The sequence below is a fragment of the Anabrus simplex genome, chromosome 3 (assembly GCF_040414725.1).
Source record: "Anabrus simplex isolate iqAnaSimp1 chromosome 3, ASM4041472v1, whole genome shotgun sequence".
Taxonomy (NCBI): domain Eukaryota; kingdom Metazoa; phylum Arthropoda; class Insecta; order Orthoptera; family Tettigoniidae; genus Anabrus; species Anabrus simplex.
The window spans coordinates 101,346,810-101,363,385 of NC_090267.1; the positions used below are offsets into that span (position 1 = coordinate 101,346,810).

Sequence of the window (16,576 nt, forward strand, 5' to 3'; positions counted from 1 at the left end):
TTAATTAAGGTACAGCCCCAGCATTTACTTGGTCTGAAAATGGGAAACCACGGAAAAGCATCTTCAGGGCTGCCGACAGTGGGGTTTGAACCTACTATCTCCCGAATACTAAAGATTTCTTTGCCGGGCAATTTGAAATATGCACCAGTGACTTCATGTGAAGTTGAAAGGTCTTTCTCTATATTATACGAGTAAGAACATCCTAGCAGACAGACGACATTCGATGACAGCAGAAAATTTGGAAAAATATTTAGTTATTAACTTTTTCCTGTTTTCTTTTGTTTTCTATGTACAAGAATACATCAAATAAAGCTTAGATATTAAGTTACATATTATCTTTATTTATTACATATTTAACTACAGAGTTTGTCAATTTAAGCTACATATTTATCATTTTTATATTACAATATAATCCGTGCTCTAATTATAAGTTACAAAGTTAAGATAAAAAAGGTAGTGGCTCCAAAACAAAAGGTACAAGATCTTAGCTGTAAAGCTAAGTCATTTTGACAAATTTAGTGGTGAACATGAAACTCGAGCTAAACTCCTGCATAAGAAAAATTATTTCATTTAAATGAAGTTAAAACCAAAATAAACATAGAAACAGTGCTTATCCTGAGACCAGGTTTTCCCACGAGGGGAACCAAAGGAGGAGCATGACCGCTCGCTACGATGGTCAGATGATCAAAAGACCCAGATCCTACCTTGCTCCCACAGAAGGAGCAGGGTAAGATCAAGAAACAGGAAATGGTGCAACCACTGAAGAGAACCAATCAGAATACGGAATTTACCCTCGACTTTCACATTCATCAATTACAATTAACTCTTATTTTCTCCAATCAAAAGTCTCTTCGTACTTGCTGACAAATGTTCGAGACAAGTCTTCGTTTATGAAACAGGAAATATGCTTACAGAACTGTACGTGCAGGTACAACAGAAAATATATATAATAATTGATAATATGATAATTTTGATACAACACATAAAAAGGAGTTTCTAAAACAGAATTCTTGCAAGTCCAAACATAATGAAATCCTACCCAACAAAATAAAGAATTTTTAAACAATAAATTAAGAAATATCAAACAATTCCCACTGCTGTCTTAATACTGCCACATTTTTGAGAGCAAAAGAAAAAGCAAGCTTATGCTGGGAACTTTTCACATTACCTTCAACATATTGCTGATATCAAGGCTGATTAACTCCTGACAATGGCCAAACATCATGGCAGGGTTTCTGGAAAACTTGTTTCAAGGGCAAACATTCCACTTTCATAGGGCTACCTGGCCTCAACCGTCTGGTGAAAAGTTTATATATTTTGGGTGCATGTTTCTGAACAGTGAATAATACCAGATCTTGGAGAAGTGCTCTAATGCATAGCTTACCGCAGCAATATGCTTACAACATGCCTTGGGGCCTGCTCCAGCAACACATTCATATTACCCTGCTACGTCACCACGTACTCCTAAAATAAGCTTCACATTATAGGTCTTATGTTTTGTGTACTCTGATTTCACAGCACTGCATATTAGAATTTCACCCGATTGAAATAAACATTTTAGAAACAAAACAAACTTTTCAGTGAAAAATCTGTATCCAGCATCACACAATGATTTGTAGTTGGAAACAGCTTTTTCCAATTATCTAGATATGAAATAATCCATCAAATGCATATTTGTGATAGTGATCTTCATCTTATGGCTGATGGTCAAATCTTCAAAGGAACCAGCACTGGAAAACTAAAGAAATTCACATGCCTTTGGTGGCTGACAAGGCTGTATCTGCAGTTTCATGTAAACCATCAACCTAAAACAAATACATGGATCGAAGTCTATAAGCAAGAGGAGCAAGTGCATATTTAAATCTCTATGGTTTAAGTCTTCTGGAGGTATATTTATCATAATAATTAATTAATGTTATTTGCTTTACGTCCCACTAACTACTTTTTAAGGTCTTCGGAGACGCCGAGGTGCCGGAATTTAGTCCCACAGGAGTTCTTTTACGTGCCAGTAAATCTACCGACACGGGACTGTCGTATTTGAGCACCTTCAAATACCACCGGACTGAGCCAGGATCGAACCTGCCAAGTTGGGGTTAGAAGGCCAGCGCCTTAACCGTCTGAGCCACTCAGCCTGGCGGTATATTTATCAGTGTACAATACTCAAGTAATTGAAATCTTTAGGAGAAGGCATGCTGACTCCTATTCATTATTTGGATAATAAAGCGTGGTGTTTTGTAATTACCGCTGAACTAATTCTTCCTTCCTCCCGCTAGTTTCTCACAACACAAATAATATCAATAAGCAAGAGTGTTTAGCATGACCCGGGATTATTGCAAGCAATACAAGAATAATAATAATAAACAGAAAACTTACCAAGAAATCCCAAGAAAAGGTCGTCGCGAGTTGTGGAAACAAGGGCTCCAGAAACCGAGTGGAACAATTAAAACTAAGTTTTAATTAATAGTTGGCTGAAATAACAAATCCTCAGATTTGATTTTTTTTAAAGGAAACTTTAACTGAGGCTAAATTGATTAAAACAAAACTTCCGACCCTGTCTAACAATCTACGAATTAAAATATTTTAAAATATCATTCGTCAATTGAAGATTATTTAAAGGTATAAAAAAAAAATTATTAGCACCAATTTTACAATGCTTGAACGCTAGAATTAGGATACCAAACTGAAAACCTTTTCTAATGCACTCTCTCGGTTGTACTTAATATATGAAAATGGTATTTCATCGCAAACGTCATGCAACCCGAATTATCCCAAGAAGAAAAATCAATTGTCATGCAATAAATACCCACAAATAATTGAGGGACAAATAAATAAATAAATAAATATTGCTACTCCAAGAGACACATAAATCAACTAAATATCACCAGACCGCAGGAAGGAGTCCCGCTCACAGAAAAATCATATCTCTATCAGGCGAATATCACATGCCATAATAATCAATTGACACTCACATGTCAAACTCAACAGAGTAACGCCCACTAACAGTTTGCATTCTGTTACATGACAACGAAACACGTGACCACCACCACAAAAAAGATGGCTACACGAAAGAACCGAGGAGTCCATTAGAAAAGCTTTCTCCTAATTATCTCACTTCCCCAAAAGGTGGTTGAAAAATCTTCAAAATAATAAACATGATTTTTAGAATAAATTAAATAAAATGAAATTAAACCACCTTATAGATCATTATACTCATACTATGTACATAACCACTCTTTCTTAGGAGCTCCTCTAACATTGATTTGTTATCTTACGTCCATGAACCATTTAAACAACCGCATCATGAAGCTAAAATTAATTACATCATTACAATTACATTGAAACCCCAAGGATAAAATTCAACATCACATGGATAGGATCACAACCTGTTTCTCAAATATTTCTCAATATCGAATTTCCGAAAGATTGAATCCGTAATTTTTCACCTCCTTATAACACCAAAACAGTTTCTATTTTCCTTAAATACCATGCATTAGTAGATTCCGTTGACTAGATTAGTCCAGTAGAGAAACACATTCAAATATACTCGCACGTCGGAGAATAACAACTCTTAGAATAACAAACCAAGTCTTCGGGCGTAATCGCCCAGATGGACGATCATTTACCCAAAATCCAGTCCTAAAACCATCTTCACAGTCCTCGAATGTGTAGTTTCATTCCTTAATGTATAACCAGATCGTTGCCAGCAATCTGCCTTCTTCAAACTAATAATCAGAAACAACTGCACTCCTCATTCATTGTCGTCTTACATCAGTCGATTGCAGAGTCAGTTCAACTTCTCGCAGCTAGAGAGCAGCACATACTAGCGACAATGGAGCCTAGTACCATCCCAGCCGCTAGAAGGCGTACAATTACCGAGCGGAGAATAAGGCAATGCCTACTACGATGTTCAAGTTCACTCAACAGGCAACAATTACATGAAGGCATAACTGAGCCGCAAAATACTTCATGACTCGCGACGAGTAATTCAAAATCCATTATAAGTTTTAGCACCTCTGGTCTGTAGCTCATTTTGCAGATGTGCAATGCTTAAACACTGAAAATTTTCCATTATATACTAGGGGATGTACCTATAAAATTAATATAGTCTTTGAGTAAAAAGATATAATCGGCTTTAGCTTCAATCTATACATTCCTCGCAACTGACTGGGAAAAACATAAGAATCGCATTGCACTTACCCAGTACCACACGAGCGCTATCTGGCACAAACTTTCTCTACCTACACCCCTATTAGTGTGGTGGGTTGGTCTGAGGAGTAAAACTGTCATGTTACATGCTCTGAAAGTATTACAGCACAGCCTGCAGGATCGAGCACACAAGCCCCCTTACTTTTGACAAGGTCACAGTGTCCCTAGACGGGGTAGGTGAGGTGAATCCAATCACTAACTTATTGTACAGACTAAAATGTAATCGTCTACAAATGTGTGAATTTGATCACTATTTTGAGTTAAAAAAATAAAAAAGAATTAGAATATTTACAGCAATGTATCAAATTTGATTTTGAAACTTTCTTCAGCTTATCCCAGGTATTTCTGTGGTTGCTGGAACCACCCAGGCACATTTTGGTTTTGGCTGGAGGTTTAAACCCGAATGTCCTTCCTAACGCTACATGATTTTTGAAATGAAAAGTCTCAACCCAGGACTGACCAGGATTCAAACCCCAGCATTCTGGGTGGGAAGTCAGCAGCTAAGCCACTGAGCTAATCACGCTCCACAAATGTACCACATTTAATTCTAACAGCAGTGCCAGACAAAACATTAGAATTAAGAATCGTTTCTGTACGAAGTAGCCAGTGCTACATGAGTTTCAAGTGGAAGAAGATGTACTATCAATATTATAATAATTTATGCCATTAAATATATGTTTACCACGCCTTCAACCTCCATATTATCTAAAACGTGATATGGAGCAGTATGAGGCAAATGAAAATGAAGACGTGGTAAATGTGAAATTTAAAAAATATATGATTTTACCATAATAAAATATCCTACCAAAGAAGGACTATATATTTTATTGGCAGAATTGGAACCACAGGAGATGGTACATATGAACTGACATTTATGAAAAAAGAAAGATGTTGACGATAAAGTTCACTTTGTCTTCCCAGAAAATGAAATTGCAATCGAGGCAGAAAAGGAAAAAGGTGTTCAATGCATCATGGCGGTAAACAGTGATCTAGTATCCTCTCCACATGAAAAATTTGGCAATAATGTGAGTACGATGTGCAATGGAACTAAAGACGAAGGTAATAATAGTCTTAATGCCTGTTATACGTGCATGTTTAAGAACACGATTGGTACCGAAGTGTCGGATCCAGCAGATGATAAGTTGCAAGTTATAAAATTCATTGTTTTTTTAAAGCGTATTGAAAGTAACTCCTTTTAAAATGTGTAGAATTTATTGTGTGTTTTTTCCCACCTATTCAATACAATCAATCATAAGATTTTTTTTTTTGCTAGGGGTTTTACGTCGCACCGACACAGATAGGTCTTATGGCGACGATGGGATGGGAAAGCCTAGGAGTTGGAAGGAAGCGGCCGTGGCCTCAATTAAGGTACAGCCCCAGCATTTGCCTGGTGTGAAAATGGGAAACCACGGAAAATCATTTTCAGGGCTGCCGATAGTGGGATTCGAACCTACTATCTCCCGGATGCAAGCTCACAGCCGCACGCCTCTACGCGCACGGCCAACTCGCCCGGTAATCATAAGATTAATGTTGCCGTTAATGCTTTCACGGCCCATACTTATAGACATGATGCTGTATAGGCTTTTGGGATTGTGCCATGTCGACTGACCACGAGATTTCTTCTGAGGACGCAGAGCACAGTCTTCTGCGAAACGTTAAGAATTTCACCTTATTTTCTTGACACGGCATAAGCCCGAAAGCCTATACAGCATCATGTCTATAAGATTTATGTTCTTTTCTCACTAAACTATGAACATGGGACATGTTTCGCCCCTTTTCTTCACCTAAATACCAAAACAGGTACCTGTTTAGTTATGACATAATCTAAAAATTCTTATAATTTAAAACATTAACATGATGTATAGTCATTATTTAAGAAACTTGATGAGATATGAGAATCATTAAATGCTAAAGGCCTAATGCCTTGGTCAAGAGTAAGAAGTGATTAACTTATATGGTACAATAGACAATGGTAAAATTGAAGTGAGTTAAAACATTTTTAAACAAAATCTAAAAAAGAAAAACATTCCAACAGGTAAAGTTTTGACATATTATTTAACTATATGCTCAGATCTACTGATTAGTTTCTTATCAAAGGTTGATAAATTTGGTGTTTGCAACTTCCGAAGCTAGAAGTTATTTTATTGTTGTATTCTTAACTGAAGGCTTATTATTGAATACTATATTTGGTGGTGCATTAAAATAGTGTCATTGACTATCTTCTTTGTATACACTAATCTTGTGGTGTTGGCATGCTGCATTGATGTTGTGGCATTCTAATGTTAGCTTGTTGATCAAAAAGAGAACAGGCTGTGGGACAGTTGTGATGTCACGTTGTCGGGTGTATGTAAGCTCTTTTACCCATTTGAATGTTACCTTGATGTATGAGTACTGGTGGTCGCTGATGTTCTCTTTTTGATCAACAAGGTGTATGAAATACAGTTGGTAGAAAGGGAATCAGTTCACAGAGGACAGATACACAATCCTAGGAAGGCACCAAAGACATCAGTAAAAAGGTTAGTTGAATACTTTAGAGGGTATTATCAAAATATAAATGGACTTAGAAGCAAACTACCTGAACTTAGAATTTCTTCATGATTAGATGACTACTACTTCATGATATTAACAGAAACAAACTTAAGTGATGAAATTAGAGATAAGGAACTCTGCCTCGAGAAATATTGAATTTTCAGATGCGATAGGTCTTCTTTAACAAGTATGAAGGCATCACATGGGGGTGTAATGATCTGTATTAACAAGAAGTTTAAACCTTCTCTGATACCATGTAACAGCACAATTGAACAGCTGTTTGTGTCCCTGACTTTTAACACCACAAAATTAATCATTGGTGCTGTATACATTCCACGCAGGTCTCCTGTCCAAAAATATTTCGACCCTTACATTGCTGTTGAAAAAATTATCTCAAATTGTGACAACCATTTATTGCTCCTTCTTGGAGATTACAATCTACCACATCTTAATTCGATATTAAATGATGAAACATTTCCTGGCTTTATGTCAGTGGGAAACCACATGGTGCTGTCCAGTTTTGTTATAGACACATTTCCTCAGCTCAGTTTTTTAAATCAGTTAAATGATACCCCAAATTTTCAGAATCATTTTCTTGATTCATTTTTCAGTAACTCCCGTTCCATTGAAGTAAAATCTAGTAATGAAAGTATTGTCCCCCTCGATAGACACCACCCAGAATCAGAGATTGCTTTACCTATAAATGAGCTATACAATTCCTTACTTGCTGTTAGTTATTTTGGTTTTTTAAATGCTGATTATAATGAACTAAATTATCACCTCTCTCAATTCATCTGAAAGGTGATGTTTCAGAATGTATCAACTGATAAAGCAGCAGAAACCTTCTATTTGGAACTACATTATGGCATGGAATTTTACTTCCCTACACGGAATTTTAAGACTCCCAAATTCCCAAATTGGTATAATCATAAATTGAAATCACTGATTATTGAAAAGAAGAAAGCACACAAGGTGTACAAAATATCAGTTCTCAATAGTGATTATTAGCATTTTTCTAAATTAAGAAGTGAATGCACGTCTGAATCCAAATCCTGCTACACAAAGTATGTCTCCAAATGTGAACAAAGTATCAGTTCCAATCCTCAGAAATTCTGGCAAGAAGTTCTAAAAGATCATGTAATATATGCCTTCAACACTGCATCTTAATGAAGTTACGGCAGATACTGGTGAAAACAATATCAATCTTTTTGCCAAACACATTTCATCTGTTTATTCTATTAGAATTAATTTTTCTTCTGCACTTAGTGTCGTTAAAAATTTGACATGATGTGAAAAAATAGTTCGTAGTGTCTGTAGTATTTTTCATATCTATGGTAGTGGTTTTTTTTAATTATTCAATTGCTTTATCCAGAGATTGTGTATCCAACCTTCTCGTACCAGAACCCCGCAAAATTTATTATTACTCTATGACTGAAACTATGATTCTTTTGTCTTTTTGTGCCGAGTGATTGCACAATGTATTGTTAAGTGTTGAGTTGAGACAGAAAGTTTTTAATAAATTTTTCTAATCAATTATTGAGAGTTGTGCCCAAATTTATTTCTGATAGGTTATGGGCCCAGTGCGCCAATAAGTCGTGAGTAAAAATGGCATCAGTTGCGGATACGCCGAAGATTGAGAGACTTGGGCCGAAAAACTATATGGTGTGGTGCAAACGAGTGAAGGCTTTCCTAACAAGAAAGAAATGCTGGGCTGCCATCGATCCTGGTTACAATGATGATGATGATTTAACTACAGACTAAGAGAACCTAAATGCCACTGCACTTAGTTACTTGATGGAGTTGGTAGAGGACTGTTACTTGAGTGATGTAACCAGACATGAACGAGCAAAGCATGCCTGGAACAGATTTAAGGCAATCCATTTTAAGATCTCTCCTTTCAATTTGTGAGTACCATGGACAAATATTGGCAAGCTGTATCAAGAAACATGATGAACCTGTTTTGGAATATCTGAACTGGGTTGACCAATTAGTGGAAAAACTGAGAAATCATGGATCCCAACATCAATGATCAAGACCTGGCGGCCTACATGCTGAGAGGTTTGAAGCAAGAAAATTACAAACTACTGCCCATGTGATGGAGTTAAGTGAAGAAAAACTATCGTCTGAAAATGTGAAGAGTAAATTGTGCTTGAAGAAGATAGACTAGAGAGAGAGAAGGATGAACGTGAGAAGAAAAATCAAGAATTGAGAAGCTATGTTATGAAGAACAAAGGAAAATTCAATGGTTTTTAGAAGAAACACAATTTCTCTGATGAAAAATTCAGCTCTTCCGATAGATCCTGTCACTGCTGTGGTCAACTTGGGCATTTTGCAAGAGTGTCCAAAAGTAAGGGAAGCCAAGTCAAGAGGAAATGTCATTTGTTACACTAGTAGCAAAGAGGGACATCTTTCGTTTAAGTGTAGAAACTCTGAGGGTAATACAAGTGACAATAGGGGCTCATACAGCAATGCCCATGACAACAAGAAGCCACAGAGATAATTCAAGAATAAAGTTGCCACTTATGAAGAGAAGAAAGAACTGGAGACAGAAGAAAAGAAGATTGGAAATAGCACTGTGAAAGTGAAATATGCTGTACATTTGATGAGAGGACCTGAGGACAAAGAATGTAACAGGACGAAAAGTCAAGTGATGCAAATACTTGGACTGTGGACAATGGTTGTAACCATCACATTATACCTCACTGTGAATTGTTGAACAACTTTGCAAGAAATGTCAGGTTTAGTGCAGATGGGAAAGAAAAGTGTCGTATGTGATGTGAAAGGCAGTGGGTCCATTGTGCTGAAAATAAGTGATCAGTGTGGTGGATGGACTTTGAAACTAACCAAAGTGCTGCGGGTTCCAGATGCATCTGATAATATTTTGTCGGTGAGGCAACTTGAGAAAACTAATGTGTGTTTTGAGATAGACAATGGAAAGCTGACTGCTTATGACATGACAAAGGGAATGGAGATGAAGAATTGTTCAGTGCCTGTGCAAGAGAAGATGACATGTATATCATCAAATGTGATTGGTATGAACTAGAGAAATCTGACTGTCAAGATAGTGATGGTGAACAGGAATCTGTGTGTGCAGTTGCTTGCAAGATGGTGACAAGAGAAATATGGCATGACCGTTTTGGGCATGCTGAAAATTTGCCTGACAGTGATTTGATGGGCAAGCAAAAAGGTAGTGAGAAGTGTGAAGTGTGCATGAAAGGCAGAGCTAGAAGGGCTCCTTTCCCAGATAGACTAGTGAAATCACCAGCTCCCTAAGATCTTGTTTACTCTGATGTTTGTTATGTAAAACCTGAAACCTTGGGAGGAGGGAAATATTTCCTAACATTGACAGATGACTATTCCAAATACACTGAAGTGAGTGTGTTAAAATACAAAAATGGGGCTTGTGAAAAAATAATTACATTTAAAAAAAAAAGCTGAGAATATTGAAATGGGAATGCCCTGTGAGCATTTGCGTTCATGTATTTCTTGAGGAGAACAACACCCGAATGAATGGATTCAATAATGTAGAGTTTGAGGGATGTTCCACCATTCAACACATTACAACAACTTATTCAATTATAAGAAGTCCGGTTTCAACTCCATGGAGTCATCATCAGTTCTTGGTGAAAATTAAATTAAGGGGAAACTGTTAACAATCATCATAATGAAAAATCCATGCACCTATAGGTGGTTGCTTGGAAATACATCATTGAGTTGATAGATATTACCTAGAAATGTAACATACACTTGGCAAGGAGAACTTGGAGCTTAGAAAGTTCCCAGTTCTGGCTCTAACAGTCTTGTGTTCATAGAACAGGGAACACTGGAATATATACAAAACACAACAAGGACACTTATAATGGTGTGGAAAACTTGACTCTTTAAGAGCATTCTTGGATTTGACAGTCCTGTTTCTGTCTGAAAAAGATTGGATGAAATACACACAATGAAGCAAAATGTATAAAGACATAGATCTAGTCTAAACTGTCGCGCATTCATGTACACGGAACACTGGGAACACTTGTATTGTTTGATAACACACTCGTTCAAATAAAAACACTTATAACCATATGAAATATTGGCGTTACAAGAACGTTTATGGGTGTGACTGTCCTGCTTCTCCTGACTAAACTACTGAAATAAATATACGTTGAATGTTAAAGATAAACTACTTGGTATTTAAAGTTCTGGTTTTTGGTTTCAAAAATTGTCATGTGTTCGTGGAACACAGAATAGAACTGCTGGTCCTGCTTTCGTCTACTGGAAACTAATGCATTAACGCAGTTGAAATTAACTGATTGAAAGTTTATACCATCTTCTTTGAGCGGTCGAAGGGAACTCGTCTTATCTTTGGCTAACCACCGAATGACAACAACGTTCCCTTCCAACTAATCCGCTCACCTCAACACGCCCAACAGCAAAGAGCCTTCTTCTTCTTCTTCTTCTTCTTAGCATGCCTGTCCGCCTCGGACGTTGGTGATCAAGATGGTCTAATGACACCTACAAAGACTTCAATATAGCCTACGGCACCAACATTTCCAACTACTATTATCTCAAAAGGAACCAGACCATATGAAAATTATCGAATATTTATAAGCAAATAAATGAAAATCAATATTTTATAACTTCAAGAACCAACGACCATCACCATTGCTCAACTTTTCATACGTTTTTAACAATATGCCATCTGACAACTAAATGGAATGTGTTTTCTGATTTTTATCTCTATTGTAATATGTCATAATCGTCAAATAATTATCATGTTTTCAGACTCCAATATTATCACCAATATTGTCAAATAACAGCATACAACATTTTATACTGTAATAGTGTTTAACAATATCCAATACATTTTAAACGACATAGTTTTAAACAGCATTCATAAATTATTTCCAATCAGGTACCTGATCTATCCTAAGGCGAAAAATGTGGCTGATGATGCCTACTATTGATAGGCAAAACATGTACCATATAATATATTAATTTCATGTTAACAACTTTGATAAGGACAATGTCCTAATTTTTAAAATTGTGTTGTATTGAATAGGTGGATGAATAATAAAACATTCAAGTGTTATTTAATACATACCACTTAGTCGAGCAGCTCATCTCCTCCTTTCTCCCAAGTCTTCCCAGCCCAAATTTTGACACATTTTTGTAACGCTACTCTTTTGTTGGAAATCGCCCAGAACAAATCGGGCTGCTTTCTTTGGATTTTTTCCAGTTCCTGAATCAAGTAATCCTGGTAAGGGTCCCATACACTGGAACCATACTCAAGTTGGGGTCTCACCAGAGACAAATATGCTCTCTCCTTTACATCCTTACTACAACCCCTAAATACTCTCATAACCATGCGCAGAGATCTGTAACCTTTATTTACAATTCCATTTATGTGATTATCCCAATGAAGCTCTTTCCTTATATTAATACCTAGGTATTTACAATGATCCCCAAAGGGAACTTTCACCCCATCAACGCAGTAATTAACTGAGAGGACTTTTCCTATTTGTGAAACTCACAACCTGACTTTTATCCCTGTTTATCATCATACCATTGCCTACTGTCCATCTCACAACATAATTGAGGTCATTTTGCAGTTGCACACAATCTTGTAACTTATTTATTACTCAGTACAGAATAACATCTGTGAAAAGCCTTATCTCTGATCGAACTTCTTTACACATATCATTAATACATATAAGAAAACATAAAGGTCCAATAATACTGCCTTGAGGAATTCCCCTCTTAATTTTTACAGAGACAGATAAAGCTTCACCTACTCTAATTCTCTGAGTTCTATTTTCTAGAAACAGAGCCACCCATTCAGTCACTCTTTTGTCTAGTCCAATTGCACTCATTTTTGCCAGTAGTCTTCCATGATCTACCCTATCAAATGCCTTACACAGGTCAATTGCGATACAGTCCAATTGACCTCCTGAATCCAGGATATCTGCTATATCTTGCTGAAATCCTACAAGCTGAGCTTCAGTGGAATAACCTTTCCTAAACCCAAACTGCCTTCTGTCAAACCAGTTATTAATTTTGCAAACATGTCTAATATAATCAGAAAGAATGCTTTCCCAAAGCTTACATACAATGCATGTCAAACTGACTGGTACCGGTATATAATTTTCAGCTTTATGTCTAACACCGTTTCCTTTATACACAGGGGCTACTATAGCAACTCTCCATTCATTTGGTATAGCTCCTTCAACCAAACAATAATCAAGTAAGTATTTCAGATATGGTACTATATCCCAACCCATTGCCTTTAGTATATCCCCCGAAACCTTATCAATTCCAGCTGCTTTTCTATTTTTCAACTTTTGTATCTTCCTGTAAATGTCATTGCTGTCATAGGAAAATTTTAATAGTTCTTTAGCATTAGTCACCTCCTCTATCTGGACATTATCCTTGTAACCAACAATCTTTACATACTGCTGGCTGAATACTTCTGCCTTTTGAAGATCCTCGCATACACACTCCCCTTGTTCATTAATGTTTCCTGGAATGTCCTTCTTGGAACCTGTTTCTGTCTTAAAGTACTTATACATACTCTTCCATTTTTCACTAAAATTAGTATGGCCACCAATTATGCTTGCCATCATGTATTCCTTAGCTGACCTCTTTCCTAGATTCAATTTGCTATAAGTTCCTTCAATTTCTCCTTACTTCCACAGCCATTTCTAACTCTATTTCTTTCCAACCTGCACCTCCTTCTTAGTCTCTTTACTTCCCTGTTATAATATAGTGGATTTTTACCATTCCTTACCACCTTTAAAGGTACAATCCTTCAACAGAAGTACATACATTAAAATAAAACTACAGCCCTGAATGGCCTTGGCCTACCAAGTGACTGCTGCTCAGACTCAGGGACTGCAGACCACAAATCCTCTCAGCCATAATTCTTGACTTTTTAGACTGAGGCAGCTATCTCATTGTTAGGTAGCTTCCCGACTGCTCTCAAGTAAGCTGAGTGGACATCAAACAGGCCCTGAGATCCAGGAAAAAAATCCCTAACGTGGCCAGAAATCGAACCAGTGGCCTCCAGAGAAGAGGCAGGCTCGCTAACCTAAGACCGCAGAGCCAGCATAGTACACAAAAATACGAGATGATAAAATGCTTAACAAAGTGCAACAAACAACAATACAATGTTCTCCTCTTAAACCTGTCACCATATTCCAAATGTTAACAAAAGTAATATGATATTATTACCATGTGCTTGTCCTGGATTATGATATGGATCCTGACCCAGTATTACGACTTTAACATCTGAAACAGAGCACAGCCGAGTCCATGTCCATACTTCCTCCTCTCGAGGAAACACAGTGCTTCTCCTACGTTCTTCAACCAGAAATTGACTCAACTAAAGGGAGAAAGAAAAATAAATTATTTTTCAAAAAGGGGAAGCAATAGTGAAATTTTTGTATAAAATGGCTAAAAATTGTAAAAATATGGACTTTTATTAAACTGGTGCAATGTGAAGAATATTGTATCAAATTTTCATACCTATAAGAGAAGCACAGTTAAAGGCCAAAACCACCAAGAAAGAAACGAATGTGCATAGAGCAGAACTTCCTTTCCACAAGCAAATTTCAAAGAAATATCAGCATTCAGCTTTGAAATATTGATGCTAGTAAAAAATTTGAAATGATTTTCTCTCAAGAATAACTTAAATGTAAAAATTTCAGCCATAGATCAACCAGCAGACGAGTGTGACCTATACTTAAGTGCAAAGTAAGTACCCTATTAATATGAAGGTGAACACAGCAAAAAAGAAAATGAAAAACCCAAGAATTTTCTTGAAAACTGGGGACTTACAAAGAAAATGCAAGTGACATTTCTTGTAAAAAATTCAATTTCAGTGTCACGTGGTGCAGTTAATTTTTACGCATTATTTTAGTTAATGTGGGACAAAAAACTGCCCAAATCAAGGACATACCCCTGTAAAATCTCACACTAGTTCCTCTTCTTTTCCTACCACTTTTCCCACACCTGTGGGGTCATGGATGCGAACTGTGTTGCACATGTGGATTTGGCCCTGTTTTACGGCTGGATGCCCTTCCTGCCACCAAAACTACATGGAGGGATGTAATCACTATTGTGTATTTCTGTGGTGCTTGGTAGTGAAGTGTGTTGTCTGAATATGAAGAGGAAAGTGTTGAAAATCTCCCACTAGTTTAAAACAATGAAATATATCAAAATCAAAAGTATCCCTTGCATGACTGCGGGTTCCAAGCTACATCCTTACCAATTTTCAGCTCAATCGGTCAACTAGTTTTTAAGCCTAACCTAAACAAATAAAACAAATAGACACACACATCTCATTTTTATTAATACTACAGATGTTAAATTATGTAAATAAATTCAAAATGTCCTCAAATACATAAGAGATAATGTACTATACCTCAAAATATGGACAAATGATGGAAAATAAAATATGTTTTCAATCACTCCAAATATCATAATTTATAAACATATGACAAAATTTAAACTGACCTAATAAGGAAACAAATATTACATACATACATTATAGACCATTATGCCATTCAGCGTTCAGTCTGCAAGCCTCTTTGAATTTACGAAATGTCGCCACAATCCTCTGTTTGCAACTAGTGCCGTGGCCTCGTTTTTTTCTATTCCTGTTATCCTTAAATCGTTAGAAACTGAGTCTAACCATCGTCATCTTGGTCTCCCTCTACTCCTCTTACGCTCCATAACAGAGTCCATTATTCTCATAGGTAACCTAGCCTCCTCCATTCGTCTCACATGACCCCACCACTGAAGCCGATATATGCGTACAGCTTCATCCATGGAGTTAATTCCTAATTTAGCCTTTATTTCCTCATTCCGAGTACCCTTCTGCCATTGTTCCCACCTGTTTGTACCAGCAGTGAATAAGATATCCTCAATCCACCCAGCTTTCGCTCCCGTAAAGCAAAGTTGGTCTGAAAACAGACCGATGTAGAGATAGTTTCGTCTGAGCTGACCTTCTTACAGAACACTGTTGATCGCAATTGCAAGCTCACTGCATTAGCTTTACTACACCTTGATTCAATCTCACTTACCATATGACCATCCTGGGAGAACACACAACTTAAATGCTTAAAATTATCGACCTGTTCCAGCTTTGTATCACCAATCCGACATTCAATTCTGTTGAATTTCTTACCTACTGACATCAATTTAGTCTTTGAGAGGCTAATTTTCATACCATACTCATTGCACCTATTTTCAAGTTCCAAGATATTAGACTGCAGGTTTTCGGCACAATCTGCCATTAACACCAAGTCGTCAGCATAGGACAAACATTTCCACCTAACTAAATCCCTCCCTGCCACTTCATACCTTTCAGCAGATGATCCATCTGTACCTATGATCAGCAAAGGTCTTATCTAACCCCAGTAAGTAACATGAACCAAGAACTCATTCTACCATCAATTCTCTCTGCAGCCCAATTATCAACATAAATGCCTTTGATTGATTTTAATAATCTACCCCTAATTCCATAGTCCCCCAGTATGACAAACATCTTTTCCCTCGGTACCCTGTCATATGCTTTCTCTAGATCTACGAAACATAAACACAACTGCCAATTTCTCTCGTAACATTTTTCAATTACCTGGCATATACTGAAAATCTGATCCTGACAGCCCCTCTGTGGTCTGAAACCACGCTGGTTTCCATCCAACTTCCTCTCAACCAGTGATCGCACCCTCCCTTCCAAGATACCAATAAATACTTTGCCTGGTGTACTAATCAATGAGATACCTCAATAGTTGTTGCAATCCTTCCTGCTCCCTTGCTTATAGATAGGTGCAATTACTGCTTTTGTCCAATC

The 16,576-nt window shown here is 37.0% G+C and overlaps 1 protein-coding gene across 1 annotated transcript in view; it reads right to left on the reverse strand.

Annotated features, from left to right (window-relative positions):
- The window catches only part of LOC136867064 (uracil-DNA glycosylase), an 85,743-nt gene that overhangs the window by 53,565 nt on the left and 15,602 nt on the right, over positions 1–16,576 (reverse strand). The window contains exon 2 of the mRNA XM_067144168.2: positions 13,951–14,101. Within this exon, the coding sequence (XP_067000269.2) occupies positions 13,951–14,101 (151 nt within the window). The remainder of the gene's footprint in view (positions 1–13,950; positions 14,102–16,576) is intronic.